Source organism: Artemia franciscana, chromosome 6 (assembly GCF_032884065.1).
Source record: "Artemia franciscana chromosome 6, ASM3288406v1, whole genome shotgun sequence".
Lineage (NCBI taxonomy): Eukaryota > Metazoa > Arthropoda > Branchiopoda > Anostraca > Artemiidae > Artemia > Artemia franciscana.
The window spans coordinates 1,581,474-1,602,345 of NC_088868.1; the positions used below are offsets into that span (position 1 = coordinate 1,581,474).

Sequence of the window (20,872 nt, forward strand, 5' to 3'; positions counted from 1 at the left end):
AGTGTTGCGGCAACCTTTGTCCGGCTTCGCCGACTAAAGTGTTGCAAGAGCAACATTTTGGTTTTGCTTCTTCGCTATCGATCAGTAATCACATGATCAAAGGCTATTCCTCAGCGTTGAAAAAACAACAACAAAATAGTATCGAAAGAAGGGACTAAATTGACTTTGCAGCTAGTTGAACTTTATCCTTTTCAATCGTAGACATCGTGACGAATGAAAACTCGGAACAATATCTTATATAATCTAGTTGGTATCCTAGAGCTATCCGTAACTTTTCAGGATAAAAATACTGTAGGTGACACTAATTATTACGAAACTACCTCATTGTTTTACGTTATCGTTTGTACCCGTTGCGTAAACACTTAATTCTGCAGATCTATAAAGATCGAATACAATTTACACCAATTTGCACAAATTTCTAGCCCAAAGTGAACAAATTCTTACTTACAAGTCCCTCTCCCGTGATAGACATCAAGTTCACCGGAAACAAATAAATGGGTACACCAACTAGCATAGTTGCAAACCCCTCATCGCTGAAGTTGACTGTAGCCTAACAGCAGATTATTACTTACAAGTTTTCTACATGTCTTACCACTAGAAACAAATAATAGATACACCAACTAGCAAAAGTTGCTAACCCCTCATTGCCGAAGGTGATTATTACCTAACAGCCGACTGTTGCTTACAAGTCCTCTATATGTCTCAAAATCTGTATCGGCCTTGATTTCGTTTTAGTGGGTACCTTACTACTGAAGCTGTCAACCCCTTGAAACTTTCAAACTTATATAGCTCATGAAGGAATTTTTGTACCAAAAAATGGATGTCATATACTTTGATCAGCTCATCAAGAGCTATCGATTGCCGTCGAAAAAAAATTATATCTGTCTTAATTCGAAAGTTTTTTTTGCCGTAGGCCAACTTTCTAACGTCACCACTTAACTCGAAAGCAGCAAAGGATAAGCTCCAATTTCTTTAGCAATGAGAGAACTTTTAAAGTTTATTAGGCACATCTGATACCATTTCTCTACCGCAATCCCAAGTCCGGAAAACCGAATGATAAACTCAGCTGAAATCACGAACAGAAATGGGTAAAAACAATAGATGGCAGCACTTTCGGACCCGTGGGAAAATGCCACATTTTTGCTTCTGTAATTTTTTCTATTTATCACTCAAAGAAGATATATTGGCTGTGGGGCCGGGTAACTGCCGCATATATTTAACACTTATAGATTTTAGTCCATCTTCAATTTGAAAGTGGTGCCTGCCTGCTTGCCTGCTAGAATGGAGCTTTCCACTCGAAAGCAGAAACATGGTTTGAGGAAACGAAAGCTTGGCTGCACAACTTCAGATACTCCTCTCTGACGTAGGCTATATAACTCCATTTCACTTCGCACACCATAGGCTCTGGCGCGTGGACAAGCAAAAACCATCCTTTTTGGCCCCAGGCAAGAGTTCTGCGGAGCTTTCCAAAATGGAATGTCATATTCATCAATCCGGCCTGAGGTCCACACTTTCCCTAAAAACCGCACAGGTTGGACCCTTACCAGTTTCAAGGAATAAGCTGATTGGCGGCACAGAAAAAAAAAAGAAAAAAAAGGACAAAACCAAAGTGGTGTTCTCGCGACACAATGATCAGAAATATCACTAACCAGTACCACATTATTTAAAACATCTAGTGACGAAGAGACGCATTATTGATAACTAAAATCATTATTGATTATTTAAAACATCTAGTGACGAAGAGACCCATTATTGATAAGAGACGCATGTGTGTCAGTAACTCGGGTTGGTATACAAACTGAAGGTAGAGTACCTGAAGAGAGCATCATCGACAAAAAATCAATAGCTGAAGCAGAATTTTGATCCAGCAGGTTGAGGTTACAATCTCCCATAAGGATTAGTTCATAAGGATGTTTTTGGACTGAGTCCAAAATTTCTTCAAGAATTTTCATAAACGAAGGAATAGACCCATGGGGGGACCTATAAACCAAACCCACAGCCAAATACTTTCACATTGATTTAATATCAATAAAAAGGGATTCAAAGATTCCTTCCTCATTTCTGCTCAAATCACTTCGGACATTATATGCAAGACGATCAGCAATATAAAGGACAAGGCCACCTCTCGCCATCTGTTTCCTATTCAGCCTCTCTATCCAATATCCTGAAATATCTAAAAGGATATCCTTTTTTGAATCCAGGAAAGTTTTATGTAATCCTATAACATCAGGAGTTCCACCACTAATGATCCGTTTCAGCTCATCAAAAGACGAGCAAAGTCCCTGAATGTTAAGATGAAACTCAGAAAAAATATCATCTCGTTTAGAGGAGGCAGAACCATTTAATTGCGAAACATACCTACTTATATAAGCCAAATTAGAATCATTATTCTTCCGATTTCTACTTCCAATTGAATTATTAATTATATTTTCAATATCTAAAGGATTATTTTGTAATTCAAGTAAACGTTCCCCAAAAGAGTTGATACCTACCTGGCCACAAAATAGAAATCGTTGATAAACTCATGGTGGATTTTAGTTCCGCTCCATGACCAAACCCACCAAACCACAGGCATAAGGAAAAAATATCAGGAAAAAAAAATTAAAAAATAACATAATTAAGGTAAGGATAAATAAGAAGAAGCGGGGAAAGAGAAGGAAAATGAAACAAGGAAAAACTAAGAAATAAACAAATAATCAGCATTGGTAAATTAAACGCGAAAGAACCATATATTTCACTAACAGACATGAAACTTTCTAATAGGGGCATTTTATCAACAGCGCCACCGAATATTTAACAGGGATCGAATATGTTTCTACTGTCGTTAGACAGAAAGTGTTCTTGGAGACAAATAATTTCTTCGGTGTGGCATAGCTGTTCAAGCACGGTAATTTTGGTACTAAAACCATTATTCATATTCCAGGAGACGAAACGCTTGTCAATATAAAATTCATTCATTTTGGGCGTTTGAGGTCATTGATTTCTCTGACTTGTTAGATGGTCAGCTACCATGATAGCATGTGTGTTGGGTGCTTGTACAGCTTAGGCATCGCATTCTGGTAGGGATTCTCTTTCGTTGCACCATGTTTTTTGAGCACAATTGACACACTTCGATACGTTTTTACACTGGGTTGCTATGTGGCCAGATTCATGGCAGTTGTAGCAACGTTTCGGAAAAAAGACGAATTCTTGAATTCTGAAACTTTCAAAGCCCGCTTTCATTGACAATTTTGTGGCAGTATCGAAAGATTCACGACATGGAAAATACAGCTTGAATGCGTGTGATTTTCCACATTGTTCGGCATTCTCACATCCAGAAACTAGACTGAATGACCTCTGCGTCAAAGGGATCAGGAATCCCTTAAATCAGTCCTATGTACAAAGGGCTTTTTCTTTGGCATCGGATTCTGGATTTTATTTTTAATCGCTAGTGCTATTTTTTCCGCCGTAGCCTTGTGAGCTACAGCCATGCACCAACCGTTCATTACAGGCCTTAGTTCACTTTTGGTGGCGTCTAGAGTTTCGCCACATGCAGATTCGATAAAGTTCTTTTGTTCCAGTGGTGTTTTCAAGGGTGGAGGGTTTTATACAACGGAGTATGATACCCTTTGCGGAGCGTAAAGTTTACTAAAGTGGCTGGCATGGGTAGAAACGTGGAACTCACCGTAGTTAACACATTCCATAAAGCCATCAAAACTATGACACATGTCGTTTACTCTAGTAGTTATACAAGCATTTATCTCCTCTATACAATCCGGGACTTCTGCAGGTTCAAAATAACGAAGGTAGGCAAGGCACGATTTTCCTTTGCTGACTTAACAAATAATTTGGCTACATCCAAAACGTTTTCATCAGACAGTTTGTGGTAACAAACTGAAGTAAGGAGCGACCCGGCTCAATAGTAACTAAAACTCTAAAATACGGAATTTTGATACCAATAGTTACATCAAAAGAATCGCATTTTAATGTAGATTTTAAATATATAAGTTTCATCAAGTTTAGTCCAACCTATCAAAAGTTATGAGCCTGAGAAAATTTGCCCTATTTTAGAAAATAGGGGAAAATACCCCCTAAAAGTCATAGAATCTTAACGAAAATCACACCATCAGCGTTTCAGAGAACCCTCTGAGTTCCAAGCTCCTGTCTTCAAAAACATGGAATTTTGTATTTTTTGCCAGAAGACAAATCACGGATCACGGACAAATCACAATCACGAATGCGTGTTTTTTTTTTTTTTTTTTTTTTTTTTTTTTTTTTTTTTTTTTTTTTTTTTTCAGGGGTGATCGTATTGGCCCAGTGGTCCTAGAATTTTGCGAGAGGGCTCATTTGAACGGAAATGAAAAGTTCTAGTGTCCTTTTTAAGTGACCAAAAATATTGGAGGGCACCTAGGCCCCCTCCCACGCTAATTTTTTTCCCAAAGTCGTCGGATCAAAACTCTGAGATAGCCATTTTATTCAGCATAGTCGAAAACACTTATAACTATGTCTTCGGGACGACTTATCCCCCCCCCTCCTCCCACAATCCCCGTGGGAGGGGCTGCAAGTTACAAACTTTGACCAGGGTTTGCATATAGTAATGGTTACTGGGAAGTTTACAGATGTTTTCAGGGGGATTATTTGGTTGGGAGGAGGGGTTGAGAAGAGGGGCTATGTGGGAGAAATTTTCCAAGGAGGAATTTGTCATGGGGAAAGAAGATTTCCATGAAGGGGGTGCAGCATTTTCTAGCATTATTTAAAAATAAACAATGAAAAAATAAATATAAAAATGTTTTTTCCACTGAAAGTAAGTAGTAGCATTAAAATTTAAAACAAACAGAAAATATTACGCATATAAGGGGTTCACCTTCTCCTAATACCTCCCTCTTTACGCTAAAGTATTTTTAGTAATTCCAACTATTTATTCTACGGCCTTTGTGATTCAGGGGACAAAATTAAGCTTTAGAGTAATGAGAGAGGTATTGACGAGTGGGCGAACCCTCTCATATACGTAATAAAAACATCCGAATATAGAAGTTTGTTACGTAAGCTAATTTGTAAGTTACGTATTTCATTTACTAATGGAAACCTTCGTAAAAAACTAAAAGTTCTAGTTGCCTTTTAAAGTACCCAAAAAATTATAGGGCAACTGTGCCTCCTCCCCCCTCCTTTTTCTCAAAATCTTTCGATCAAAACTATGGGAAAGCCATTTAGCCAAATTAATAAATATGCAAATTTCGCTTTAATTATTCATCTGTGGAGAGCCAAAATCAAAACATGGATTAACTAAAAAACGTTCAGAAATTAAATTAAAAAAAGTTTTTTTTTTTTACTGAAAGTAAGGAGCGACATTAAAACTTGAAACGAACAGAAATTACCCCGTATATGAAAGGGGCTGTTCCCTCTTCAACTCCCTGCTCTTTACGTTAACGTTTTTACTGCTTTAAAAAGTAGAGTTGAGAGAAAGAGTCAAACTTCAGCGCAAAGACCGAGGCGTTGAAGAGGGAACAGCCTCTTTCATATACGGGGTAATTTCTGTTCGTTTTAAGTGTTAATATCGCTCCTTACTTTCAGTTAAAGAAAACTTGTTTTTATTTATTTAATCAATATATAGGGTTTGGGGGAGTCTACAGGGCACATGTACCTACCCCGCCTGCGCTAGTTGTTCCCCTTTACCTGATAATAAAATAGAAGTAAACCTACTGAGCACTACCACAGCAGTTTTTATTCATAAACATTTGGTTCATGTTTTTTTTCATTTACTTTTGTTTTTTTGTTCATTTACTGGAGTAATTCAATGGAATTACTCCAGATTTAAACAAATTTGTCGCTTTCGTCAATTGTTGGAACCCTTGTCACATTGGGCCTCCAAAGAATTTGCTTATTGGCGCCCTCGTCAGATTCCCCCCCCCCAAGATTCTGCTTTAGATCTGCTCTTGGGAAGTTGAAGGCACAAATTTAACGTAAAACTTTTTTGTCAGAGTTCAGATCGGTGCAGACCTGTCACTTATGCAAATGTCTAAGCCTTAGAAATAAGAAAAGGCACATTATTTTAGCAATACCTTGCCGGGGTAGATTTTTGGCGATAGATTCAATTCTTAAAATTTCATTCACTTAGCTCAACCACTTTCCAAGATAGTTAGAGTCCCCTAAACTAGAATTTTACCAAATAATCTATTGAATTATAAATTATGAATAAATTAACACTTTTTTTAGAAACTTTTAGTTATAACAGTACCAGTAAAATGTGGATGATTTTTTGCGTAAGATGGAGAGATGCACAACAAATTCTGTTTTTTAGCCAAACATATTTACAAGCGTACAATCTAGCCTAAAATAACAGAAAAACACCTTGTTTCCATTTTTTATTATATTCTGTCAGTAAAGAACTGTGGAGTTTGCCGTATCGCTATTTCCTATCTGTGATTTGTTTATTTTGTTCGGAAGTCATCCTGAAAGAAAATTTGCGATAGAGTTTTACATAATTTTAAGTTTTGAATTAATCTATTGAATTATAAACAGATCACAATTATAAACAATATAATTAATTAGTTAGTAGTGGTAAAATATGGAGACTTCTTTTGTATCAGATGAATAACGAAACTTTCTTGAGCTAAATTTATTAGTGTGTAACATAATAGAATTATAGACTTGAATGGATAATAAATAAAGACTAAGTTTTTTTTTAACTGAAAGTAAGGAGCAGCATTAAAACTTAAAACGAATAAAAATACTACGTATATGAGGGGAGTTCCTCTCTCCTCAACACTTCGCTCTTCGCGCTAATGTTTTGTAGCACTTTTAAAAAAGCTTCTTTTTGTTCTAATTCAACTTTTGTTCTAACTAAAAAAGCTTATTTCGTTCTAATTCAAATAATAACCAGTTTAGTACTGTTTGTATTCGCAGACAATTAGCTTTGGCTCAGTGGAAAACAACGTTGTAGCTATATTTTAATAAATATTTAGTTGGTTTTTTGGGTTAGGTTAGGTTATATTTTGCATTCATCCCCGCTATACTTAACCCCCCAGCCCCCTACTGTCCAAATATAAGCACAAATTATATATATATATATATATATATATCCCATCTATTTCCCAAGCGTTTCAGTTGTTTCAGCTCTGAACCTGTGGATCCAAATTCTCGAGTGTGTACTGGCTAATAGATAAGCACCTTTGTTCTTAAGGTGCTTGTACAAAATTCAAACTTAAGCGCAAGAAGTGCAGTGTTCAGGAGAGGACAATCACCCTTATATACGTAATAATATGAAAAAAAAAACTTCGTTTTCTTAAAGAGTTAAAGAGGCTGCGTCCCAAAGTCGAACCTTAAAACGTACAGGAATTAGAAGAGGCAGTTGGGGGGCTGCCGCCCCCCAAACCCCCAGCTTTTAAAGACTCTTTTGTACAGGTTTTTTTTGTGGGGGGACTTCATTGTTACTAATTACTAGTTTCGGCGCAATGGTTCTCCTGTCCTCTTGTGTTTAACATTTTTCGAAGTTATTCCATTATTCATTCATTTCAATGTTTTGTTTATTAAAAGAGGGCCTTTCCCAAGCCAAGAGCGGGGGGTTAGCAAAAAAACAAAAAACCCGTACAAAAGAGTCTTTAAAAGCTGGGGGTTTGGGGGGCGGCAGCCCCCCAACTGCCTCTTCTAATTCCTGTACGTTTTAAGGTTCGACTTTGGGACGCAGCCTCTTTAACTCTTTAAGAAAACGAAGTTTTTTTCATATTATTTCTGTACGTTTTTCTACAATCCATGGTGGATGTAATTTAATAATTCCTGTACTCCTCGTACAGGAATTAGGAGAGGAACCCCCCCCCTCCAGCTTTTAAATCATTGTATAAAATAGAAAAAAAATAGATAGAATGACCGAAATGTTTCTTTTGCTCATAAAAAGCTAATATTCTGTTATCTCTCAAATGATAAGCTGTCCAGGTGTTATCAAAAATTTTTTGATGTTGTGAAAAAAAACCGCCCGTAAGGGACTTGAACCCTTGACCCGAGGATTAAAAGTCTCACGCTCTACCAAGTGAGCTAATAACTTGCATGTGTCTAAATATAACTTCTCAATAAATTTTAAAAATTTCAAATTAACATGGGCTCTTATGGAGAGAAATCCGTTAATTAATAGCTAATGCGTGGTTTCTGCAAAACAGGGAAGGAGTTATCGGATCGAGCTGAAATTTCGCGGATAAGCTCCTGGGCCATAGGGGACCTTAACTTGTGAATTTCAGCCCGATCGGACAACGTTAAAAGGGGGGGGGGGTTGGAGGGTCGAAACTTTCGGGGGGTTAAGATTTTCCTATGAAACTTTCCAGGAAAATTACTCGGAGAATTCCGCATCGAATGAGTCTTCGTACACCCAGATCCGATGTCGGATGTGACCTGTAGGCGTCTAGAAAAAAAAAGTAAATGAATTTTAAGTGGCTATGCGTGGTTTCTGGAAAACAGGGAAAGAGTTATCGGATCGAGCTGAAATTTCGCGGATAAGCTCCTGGGCCCTAGGGGACCTTAACTTGTGAATTTCAGCCCGATCGGACAACGTTAAAGGGGGGCTGGGGTTGACGAGTCGAAACTTTCGGCCAGATTTTCCCTATGAAGGAAAAGTTGGAGGGGGATGAAATTTTGCAGGTTTCTTAGTTGGAGCTCGGGCTACGAAATGCATCCCTCCCCATCCCTCTGCGACCACTGGAACCGAAGATCGCTTAACATTGTCGTGTGTCGCCTCTTTATAGAGGCACGAGTGTGCCTCCTTGATAATTTCTGTTCGTTTTAAGTTTTAATGTTGCTCCTTGCTTTCAGTTGGGAAAACTTGTTTTTTTTTTGTTTTGTTTTTTTTTTTTCATTTAATTTCTGATCATTTTTTAAATAATACCGGGAAATCTGGCTGCACCTTCACGGATAAACTTCTCCCCATCTGGTGAAAATGTTCCACATAACATCTCCATGCGTAAAATTGAGTAGGCAAAGCGATATCAAGACACACAAAAAGAATTCTTATAGGAACTCAGGGAAATTCTCTCAGTATAAAATTTCCGCAGAAAGTTTCACCCCATGGAAACTTCCCCCTCCACGGAAAACTCCCCATGGAAAATCTCATCACAAAATTTGCCCCCCCCCCGCACCTGAAAAATGTATTCATACTTTCCAATAAAAAATGCTACACGTAAACAATGGGCAAATTTTATAACTTAAAGACCTTTCCCCGGGGGCTGTGGGGGTCATGTTATCTCCAAAGGCATACTTATTGGGGGTTTAAACTATGCTGAACAAAATGGCTATCTCAAAGTAGACGACTTGGGAAAAAGGGGCGTGGGATGGGGCCCTGTGTGCCCTCCAATCTTTCTGATCACTTAAAAACGACACTAGAGCTTTTAATTTCCGTTCTAATAGCCCCCCCCAGATATTCTAGGACCCCTAGGTCGATGTTATCACCCCTGGTATAAAGCAAAACAAACACGCATCCAGGTTCTAACTTCCGGCAAAAAAAAATCTACATTTTTGCAGACATGAGCTTGAAACCTCTACAGTAGGGTTCGCTGATACGCTGAATGTGGTAGAATGATATTCATTAAGATTTTTTTTACTTTTAGAGGGTGTTTCCCTCCTTTTTGAGAGTCGGAAAAACTTTCCAAGGCTCGTAGCCTTTAATGAATAACACTAAAGTTGATAAAACTTATATGTTGGAATCAGCATAACAAGCTGATTCTTTTTATATATCTATTGGCCGTTCCTTACTTATGGTTCGTTACCACGAACTGTTTGAAAACAAGATTAAATAACCAAAACAAAATCGTATGTGTCTTAATAAGAGCCGTATTAGTCATTTTGTTTTACTCATGTGTAGGGGAGTCAAATTATGAAAAAATCTATTTTAGACATTACTTATTCAAAATATACATTTTTATTTAACCGCAACCTGTTACACACCTCATTCCAACTCCAGACAAAGCCTTGAATTTGCTACTATTTTTGCTGTGTTTAAACAGGATGGTATAATTTTTTGCGATTCTTTTCTTCTATTTGCGCACTTTCAAATAAATGTTTAAATTAAAGAGTCTGGGGAAAATTTTTCCCCCGAGGCAGCTTTTGTCCAAAATTTTATGGTCTACCAAAATTACATAAGCAAGGCATTCCTTTAAGGCCAATTGTAGCTTGTACGAAAGCCCCCGCCTCCAACATTGGAAAATGGTTATCTACAGCCTTCAAACCTTTGCTTTTTTCTCAAAAATCTTATATATGTAATTCGGTCGATTTAGTTGAAAAACTCAAAAACGTAAATATTTCAGAAAATACAATTACCAGTAGCTTTGACGTTGTGTCTATGTATACAAATATTAATGTAGCAGAATCCAGAAATTATTAGAAAATAAAATAAATGAAAACTACGACTTAATAGAAGTTTCAGCAACAGGATTAGATTGCGACGTTTTAATGACCTTGGTTAAACTTTGTAACAAGTATTCAATGTATTTCCAATTCCGAAATTCTTTCTACCAATAAATAAATGGCTTACCCATGGGTGCGCCTCTTTCCTTGTTACTGGCGAATATTTATGTAGAGCATATTGAAAATTGGGCATTAAATTCATATCTTTTGGGGACGTTACATGGATGACGTAATTTCATTTTGGAACTATGGGGAAAATGAACTTAGGGGTTTTTTTAGGTCACCTTTCACATATGATAGGAATTTACAGTTTACCTTAGAAATTGAAATTGCAAATAAAATCTCATTCCTAGATGTTCTAATTATTCGTAACTTAGATGGACTCAATTTTACTATTTACAGAAAACCAACACAAAACAATAGATATTTACATTTTGAATCAAACCACCCCCCACAATTTGAAAGAGGTGTCGTAATATCTCTCGTAGATCGTGCCCGAATATTTGTTCTGATTCCTACATCACAGCTGAACTAGACTTTATCAGGGACATACTTTTTGGAAATGGGTATCCTCTTTTATTTATTAATAATACAATTAACCGTAGAGTGAAAAGACACTCCCTTAAAATCAACGATAATTTACCATGTGAAAATCCCGATAAGCCCCAAAACGTAATTTACCTCCCATATATCCCAAAAATCACTAGAAATCTTAAAAAAGTATGCACACAAAATAATCTGTATGTCGTATTTGCTAATAATTTGAAAATCATAAATCTCCTAAATTCTGGTAAAGATAAGACTCTAGTTATTCGCCAAAGAGGTGTCTATCAAATACCATGTGACTGTGGCAAATTCTATGTATGGAGAACCCACCAGAATTTCGAGAATCGTCTACAACAACAACAAGATGTTATCACCAAAGCTCTTAATTCTAGATAATATTACTTCTGTTTCTTTTGATTCTGCTTTAAGTTGCCATGTTTTCGAAAATCCTAGCCACAAAATACTTTTTGAAGAATCCGCCATTATTAGCAATGATCTAGGCATAAAGCAAGTAGTTCGAGAAGCAATTGAAATCAGATTTAAGATTAGTAATAATATTTCCTTAAATAGGGATTTAGGAGAATATTCACTGAATGCTTTATACACAAATTTAATTAAAAATGACCTTACATAATATTTTCAAAAACCAATAGATATTAACACAGAACCTGTCACATATAGACCTATAAGATCAGCAGCGAAAAAAGCTAGGCTGGCATTAAAACCTGTTTTTAAATCATTTTCTTTCATTTCATTGAATTGCCTCGTTTCATAACAATTTATTTTTCACTCCTGGTTGAACTTCGCTGAGGTAAGGATGCTGGGACTGTTTTGAAAAACTGTTCATTTTAGTTTTATTGATTTTATCCTCTCGTAAGTTGTTTTTTCTTATTTGTATTGCTGAGGACGGCCCTTGGACATAGGGCCGAAGTATTCATTCTAATTTGTTTCCTACTGTCTTAAAAAATGCCCTATTGTTCTTCATGTTTTGGGTGTTTGTGATGGAAAGGCAGTGTGGTCTTCGTCCTTATTTATATTAATTCAAGTTCACAGCACTTAATTAATACAAGTCCAAAACAGGCTTTAAAATCCAATAAATCGAAACAGGTGTTCGCACTTGGAAGATTGAATGAATACCCATTGTCAGAAGTTCAGAAGAAGTAAAATAATTTTTTTTTGTATTTATTTTTCTTCTTCTAGAAGAAGAAGACGAGGAACAAGAAGAAGAGGAAGACGAGGAACGAGAAGAAGAGGAAGACGAGGAACAAGAAGAAAAGGAAAACAAGGAACGAGAAGAAGAGGAAGACGAGGAACAAGAAGAAGAGGAAATCGAGGAACAAGAAGAAGATGAGCAACTAAAAACTCTTTGTCTGTTTGTACAATCCCTTTTGGCATAGGGGACATGGGGGACATTTTATCATAGCTAATGACCTAAACTTTATGACCATATCTGAGATTTTTACAGTTTTACAGCCAGAGGGACACATGGTATCTGAAGCTGTTCATTTGGGCATTTTTTTTGGGGGGGGAGGGTTTGAATTTGGTTGGCATCACTTTGGATGTAAGTTACCGTGAATGTCCAAAATTGGTGAATGTCACATTCACTGGTGAATGTCTGAAATATCTTTTTTTTTCCCTTGGATTTAGTCAGTGTTGCCAGTCAATTTTTCAGTTTCATGAAAGGTTTGATGGTGATATGTAAGGTTAAATTGGGTTAGGTCGGGTTAGATTAGATTAGGTTTTTAGCCCATTTCTGAGATTGTTAACCTAATTTAGCCCAGTATAACTTTAACTTTTACCATTAAAGCTCCAATAAGACTAAGAAAGCTGATTCGTAAGGCTAATTGAATCCAAGCAGAGAAAAAGAAATGTGGACATTTACCGTTGAATGTCAACATTCACCAGATTTCGGACATTCACAGTAACGTACATGTTTATTTCATTTTTTGCCCACTTACAATGAAATGCAAAAAAATTGAGTAAATAGTAAACAAAAAATTATAAAGTTTTTAACACTAAAGTCTTAAAATATAGATTTTGGAATCACACAAATTGTCGTACATAAAAGTATGTAGTTATTTAAATTACACTGCTTTTTCGTTTGAAATGAAATAAAATCTAAGAACTCATAGTTCGAATAATATAAATGAATTCATGTGCTTTACTTTGACATAATTTTGTACAACTATTACATAAACTGCTTTGTTTTTTACATAAACTGCTTTGTTTTTTACATAAACTGCTTTGTTTTTTACATAAACTGCTTTGTTTTTTAAATACCGTCAATCCCAAAAGCAAAAGATGCATCAGACACTATTTAAAAATAATTTAATCGCTGGGACTCCATGGGAGTCCGTGAACTCTATGAAAGTCAAAATGGGATCCGCTAAGGCTCCAGTACTGCATATACGTCTATGTATAATTAAATAAAAACGAGTAAACTTTGTTCTTTTTTAATTTCATTTCAATTTTGAGTTTCCCCATTATTCTATTTTGATGACATTTAAATTACAAATGCAATTATAAATTGTCCATGGAGTTTCAATGGATTCCATACTGACTTTCATTGAGCTCATGAATCATGGATTCTAAACGGAGAAATTATTTTTAAAATGTGTCTGATGCACCTTTTACTTTTGAACTTGATGGTTTATAAGAAAACGCAATAGCTTATTTAATAGTAAAATATAATACTTGTTTATATTGTTTGATACATTATTATTATTTTAAAACAAGCTCTGAACCTTAAGCTTTTTCTCTCAGCATTAAAAACTAGTTCTCTGAAAACTATGAAAATTATTTTTTGTAATTTTTTTTATTGCTATGAAATAATAATGGTAAATAGAACATAAAATAATTTCAGTAAATACATAATTATGGAGTCACACTTCTACTTCAGTTTTATTAAATAAGCAAATTTAAATAAAGAAAGAACAGATACGGCCATTGAGCATGGGCACGGTGATAATTACAAAATTTGTCTGTGATATACATTTTGCCTGATTTAAAAGTAGCCTTGCATGTAGTGACTTTATACCGTTGCTCTAGTGATATGTGAATGGTAAAAATTTCCGTCTTGTTCAATTGGTAGAAACCAAAATGATTTTCTTCAAATATGCTTCTGTTAAACGTTTAAAATACAATGTTAGTGTGTATATATCTTCAAATCCACACTATAAAGTTGTATCTAATTTATTTGGTCTTGTTCAATTGATATAAACGAGAAAATGCCTGTTAAATGTCTTTTGACAGCATCTATATTTCTGTTCAAGTGCGTGTTTTTTTCTGTTCATACGTATCCTTTAACGCTGTACCTTTTTATTTGGCTTCTTTTTCGCATGTGTGTCAGATATTTTTGATAGGTATAGGGTCTCCCATCATTTCCGTTGATATGTGATATTAGTGATATGTGAATGGTAAAAATTTTCGTCTTGTTCAATTGGTAGAAACCAAAACGATTTTCGTCAAATATGCTTCTTTCAAACGTTTAAAATACAATGTTAGTGTGTATATGTCTGTTCAAATTCATACTATAAAGTGTTGTATCTAATTTATTTGGTTTTGTCCAATTGATATAAACTAGAAAATGCCTGTCAAATGTATTTTGACAGCATCTATATTTCTGTTTAAGTGTGTGTTTGTTTCTGTTCATACGTATCCTTTAACGCTGTACCTTTTTATTTGGCTTCTTTTTCGTATGTGCGGCAGATATTCAATGCATTCAATGGCAGATTTAAATGGCAAAAGTCTCCATGTGGTTCAATTGATAGAGAAAAAAAATGTCTGTGAAATATATTACCTTGCCCATTTCTACCCATTTTTAATGGGTAGAAATTCTACCATTTTTAATTGCTGAAGTACCAACGGGAGAAACAATTTCCCCTTGCCCTTGTTTGCCAATTTTGACAGGAGCATTTTTTGCCTCAAACCTATTTTAAGCCCATTCGTACCTGAAAATCGCGATTTTTTTTTTTTTTTTTTTTTTTTGAATTGTTAATTTTAATTAAATTTTAATTTAAAATTAACCTTACATATCACCATCAAACCTTTCATGAAACTGAAAAATTGACTGCAACACTGACTAAATCCAAGGGAAAAAAAAAGATATTTCAGACATTCACCAGTGAATGTGACATTCACCAATTTTGGACATTCACGGTAACTTACATCCAAAGTGATGCCAACCAAATTCAAATCCTTCCCCCCCCCCCCAAAGAAAAATGCCCAAATGAACAGCTTCAGATACCATGTGTCCCTCTGGCTGTAAAACTGTAAAAATCTCAGATATGGTCATAAAGTTTAGGTCATTAGCTATGATAAAATGTCCCCCATGTCCCCTATGCCAAAAGGAATCGTACAAACAGACAAAGAGTTTTTAGTTGCTCATCTTCTTCTTGTTCCTCGATTTCCTCTTCTTCTTGTTCCCCGTCTTCCTCTTCTTCTCGTTCCTTGTTTTCCTTTTCTTCTTGTTCCTCGTCTTCCTCTTCTTCTCGTTCCTCGTCTTCCTCTTCTTCTTGTTCCTCGTCTTCTTCTTCTAGAAGAAGAAAAATAAATACAAAAAAAAATTATTTTACTTCTTCTTAAAATTAAAATTAACGTGTGGTTTGTAGATCTGCGTGGTAAAAGAAATCCTCATGTTTCAAGTGAGCCATGTACTTGACAAATTGCCAAAAGTCTTAAAATTATAAACCAAGAAGCTTGGAAACAAAATGTGTTGTTGATGTTATGTTAAATTTATTGTCATGTGGAAGGAAAATGTTTTTTTTTCTGTTTTCTTTCTTACCCAGTGCAAAGAGGATGTATTATTTATAAGAGTAGAAACTGGTGTTAGTGTCAAGAAAAAAAAAATCAAAAGAGCCTTCTAGTATTTTAAATTTCTTGGCATTTGTTCAAGGTTTGCACATGTGTTTTTTCCAGAAACTTTAATAAGGCACGTATTAATACTGTAATTTTGCTAATCTTTACTTGATGAGGTGAATTATACACATGACAACAGTGTATGGTGAATGCCCCCCTCGCCTGCGAATCTTTTTTTCTAGGTGTAGTTTTTCAAACAAAAATACAAAGGGAAGGTGTTTTTTGAAATGAAAGGGTAAATTTCCTCCTCCCCCCCCCCATGTAACTGGTATACCTGGTAATTGTAGAAACTGGATTATGTTTTTTTAATACTTGGTTGCTTTGAATAAATGCCATGGGGTTTTAGAAATGACAAAAATAGAGCCAAATTAATGCGCCCTTCAGAAAAACTATCGAGTCGTTTTCGAGAAAAATATATATGTATATGTACATAAATACATACCCAAGTATTGTTCCTTTAAAGATGTAAGTATTTGCCTTGTTATTACACTGTTATACACTGAGTTAAGTACGACAAAAACCGAAATACTAGATGGCGTCGTAAGTTTTCTTGATGACACTACCAACAGCCTCCATTCTTGTATCTCACCTATACTCTTTAGTATGGTGTTCAATTTAAGTGGAAGCTAGTCAAATTTGCTTCTGGAGAAAATACTCATTGTTCAATCGTCAAATTATTGGAGTTGTGTATTAATCCTTATTTTTAGAATAATACATTCAATGACTGAAAAATGATGTTTTGAAACGTGCATTGTCTTAAGTTAAACGTGAGAAAGTTGGTTTTTACTAAAGCCTAACCAAAAAATAAATAGATAGAGTGAGCTAAGAAATTAAATTTACTAATGAAATGTCATTAATTTAATTTTTTTCAAACAATTACTTTTGCCTCGGGCATAAATAACTTCTTTCAGTAAAAATTTTTTTATTTGTGCGTTGAAAAGTAGTTTACAAGTTTAATGGATTAATCCTGGACTCTATGTATTTAAAGTATTTCAGCTGGATATTAAGGTATATGTTCACTCTGAAATTGCGATTTTCTGGTATCATACATCTGTAATAATGCGATTTTACGATAATCTGTTACTTACACAATGAGAATTAATATTTATATCACTGGATTCATTAGTCTCAGGTCTATCCATTCACCGAGTTAAAGTTTTAATATTACGTGAATTTTTTATTGGAAAAGATAAGAAACTTGGTCTAAAAATAGAAAATTGTCCTCTTTGAACGGTTTTTAATTAGTTTTCAGATATTTTCAATTTAAATACCACGTACGCCAAATATTTAAAATGAAATTTAGCGAATGGACAGAATTAATTTTGAGCTATGGAATAATATCAGAATTTTCTTTTTTATGAAAACCGTAAAAGAGCAGAAAGATAACATACTAAAAATTGCTCAGTGAACATAAACCTTAAAAATAATAATCGGACATTTTTAACCCACTATTGAAGATTAGAAGTGGAGTAGTACAGAGCAACCAAATTTACAGCAACCAAAATAAAAAGGCAAACCAAATGAATTCAGCTATAAACTTAAACTTTAATTGAATTCAGTTCAAAACTAGCAACACTTCAGTTCAAACTACTACCAGTCGATTCAACAACTCCAAAGAGGGTTTTTAGGAGCTCAGGATTCTACAAATTTATAAGAATGTTACCTGGGTTCTGTAAAGTTTTGCCCAGTAATTCAAGATTCTACATATTTGAATTAGTGAAAAGTAGTTTACAAGTTTTATTGATGAATTCAGGATTTCATATTCAGAAACCGGAAATTCAGGCTCTTTTTTTCCAAACTAAATACATGTACAATAAGGGTATGTCTGGCTGAGAGTCTAGCTCGTATTAATATACGAGCTAAAATTCTAAAAGTATTTTACCTATGCGTTAGAAAATATCTTAATTTTTCTTACGAATCAGCGTCTCGTCAATTTGCTCTCTGTTGCATTCATTTTACACGAAATATTGTATATTTATATTCTTGTAAAAATTTTGTTTTACATGAATAAATGCAATACAAGTTCGATTTTAAAAAAGTTAGTTTATTTGCACAATATTTATAAATAAAAGGGGAGAATTAATTAAACACTTAACTAGAAATTTTTAAACCATCTTGCATCTTCATTTCTTTTGTGACGATTTATAATGTTACATTTTCATCTTTTTTCTTTAACTTTTCTTCTCAGAAAAAGAATTTAAGTCAAAAGAGTTACAGGAAATTATAGCAGAAACTGGCGTCGTGTGATTTCTTTGGCTTAATTTTATTGTGATTTAAAGCCTTAAAGACAATTGAAACTTAAAGGTATGATTGTTCAAAGCTTCAAAATTACCAAGTATATATGTCGCATCCATGGAATATTGCTAAGGCTGTGTTCAGGAGGTAAGGTACTATTGCGTAAAACACTCCAAGGAAGGAAGGAAGTAAAAAAGGAATGGGAAAATTATAAATAAAACACACAAATAATGGTTTTTATGGCACCTGGTATCTACCAAGTCCGATTTACGGTTAAATCGGAAAAATAAGAAAAACTGAGGTATGTTTAACTTACAAACTGGTGATTGGATATTAATGAAATTTGATTTTTGGAAGGATATCGTGTCTCAGAGCTTTTGCTTTAATTCTCGACCGGATCCAGTAACATTGGGGGGAGACCTAAAATCTTGGAAAACGCTTAGAGTGGAGGGATTAGGATGAAACTTGGTGGGAGAAATAAGCACAAGTCCTAGTTATGTGATTGCCATAACTAGAGCTGATTCGTTCTCTTTGGAGGAGTTGTGGGGAGGGTTAATTCTGAAAAATTAGAAAAAATGAGGTATTTTTAACTTTCGAAGGAGTGATTGCATCTTAATGAAATTTCATATTTATAGGGACCTCGTAACTCAGATCTCTTATTTTAAATTCCGACTGGGCCCAGTGTCATAGGGGGGGTGGTCTTGGAAAACGCTTAAAGCAGAGAGATCAGGATGAAAATTGGTGGGAAGAATAAGCAGAAGTCCTAGATACGTGATTGACACAACCAGACTGAATCCATTCTCTTTGGGGGAGTTAGAGGTGGTGTTATTTCGGAAAAATTGAGGTATTTTTAACTTACGAATCAGATCTCAATGATGTTTAGAAGGATATCGTATCTCCGAACTTTTATTTTAAATCCCAACCGGATCCGGCGACATTGGGGGAGTTGGAGAAGGGAATCTAAAATCTAGGAAAACGCTTAAAGTGAAGGGATCGGGATGAAACTTGGTGGTAAAAATAAGTACAAGTCCTATATACGGGATTGACATAACTGGAACGGATTCGCTCTCTTTGGGGACTTGGGAGATGGTTAATTCTGAAAAATTCGAAAAATTATTTATTTTTAGCTTACGAAAGAGTGATCAGATTTTAGTGAAAATTCATATTTAGAAGGACCTTGCAGCTCAGATCTCTCATTTTAAATCCTTACCGAATCCAGGGTCATTGGGGGGGGGGGGTGGAAATCTCGGAAAACGCTTAGAGTGGATAGATCAGGATGAAACTTGGTGGGAAGAACATGCACAAGTCCTAGATATGTGATTGACATAAGCGGACCGAATCTGCTCTCTTTGGATGTGTTAATTCAGAGAAATAGAGGTATTCTTAACTTATGAATGGGTGACCATTCTTGAGGTATTTTTAAATTTGATATTTAGAAGGAACTCATGTCTCAAAGCTCTTATTTTAAATCCCGACCAATTTTGATGACATTGGGCGGGGGGATTTGGAGGGGGAAACCGCAAATCTTGGAAAACGCTTAGAGTGGAGAGATCGGGATGAAACTTGGTGGGTAGAATAAGCAAATGTCATAGGTGCGTGATTGACGTAACCGGAATGGATCCACTCTCTTTGGGGGAGTTATAGTGAGGAAAAATACGGTTTGACCTCGGGGAAATTGCAACAGAATTTTTTTTACACCAAAATGTTCAGAAAAATCAACTTAATCACACAAAAAAAAATCCTCCCGAATCCCCCTTGCACAACTACCCGAAACCCTCCTTGAAGGGGGGGTAAATAGAAATTTCTATTTGGACGTATATTTGGGTTTAAGTGGTCGTTTTCTATCAAATCAAGCATGACCAATCCGAATCTGACGTCAGAAATCAAGTGCTTCGTACCCCAGTATAAACTTTCACCTTCACGGAACAGGGGAGGGGAAGGGGTAAAGTATGCAGGTCATTATTTGCCAGATTCCTATCGTTAAAGAATCATTTTATATCAAATAAAGTACCGTATTGCCAGATATGAGGTCAAAAAGCAGTTTTTTTTTTTTTTTTTTACTATTTACCTTATTTTCACCTCTAAGCGGCCTGTAATATGAGGGGTTGCTAAGTATAACATCTTGAAAAACCACTTCTTCAATCGAGATCAAAACTTCAGATCAATCAGTTATAAAAAAAAGAACGTTCAGAACTCAGGTAAATTAATCACAAGAACATTTTGATTTTAAAGCACAACCTAAAGCTAATTCTTCTTCCTACTCGTCTTCGTTATCATCCTCATCCTAATTTGCTGCAGCGTTAGCATATAACGCCCCTTTGCACTCCCCGCAGGTAAAGCTGCTGGGCAAACCGTTCCGACGGCAGCCGCATCTGAGCGACTCGCGCCCACTGGTGCACTGGCACCGCACCATCTTCAGCAGGTTTTCCGATGCTGGTGAAGCATCCGTCATTATGGGAAGATACATATTCCGTGACGAAGAGAGGTGCCAACCCCACTCTTTGGGCTTTAGCGAATCGGCCGTATCTTGCCACTTCATTATTTGCAAATAGCACCTGTAAAAGTGGTACTTTGCGACAGCCAAAGTAGGCGGAAGCCCCTCTGCCTGAATGAAAGCAATTGCACTTGCAACCCGCATTGTAAATGATCGCACCCGAAGATCCTTCAGGGTCTTCTCATTGCTTTTTCCTGTGTAGATGCGGAGCAAAGATTTCTCTCCAGCTTCTGCAGTCTCCTGGTGGTTGGATCCTGTTGTCATGAAGGTCTTAAAAGCATCTTTAAAAATCCCATCTTTAAGTGACAAGGAAACATCTGCTGGTTTCCCTACGCCGTGAAGTCTAAATGTTGTATCGCAGCCAGACATTGCGTGGCA

The 20,872-nt window shown here is 35.8% G+C and overlaps 1 protein-coding gene across 1 annotated transcript in view; it reads left to right on the plus strand.

Annotated features, from left to right (window-relative positions):
• LOC136027898 (ran GTPase-activating protein 1-like) overlaps positions 1–17,787 on the plus strand; it is a 35,085-nt gene extending 17,298 nt beyond the window's left edge. The window contains exon 5 of the mRNA XM_065705328.1: positions 12,109–17,787. Within this exon, the coding sequence (XP_065561400.1) occupies positions 12,109–12,305 (197 nt within the window). The 3' untranslated portion in view covers positions 12,306–17,787. The remainder of the gene's footprint in view (positions 1–12,108) is intronic.
• Positions 17,788–20,872: the final 3,085 nt, after the last annotated feature.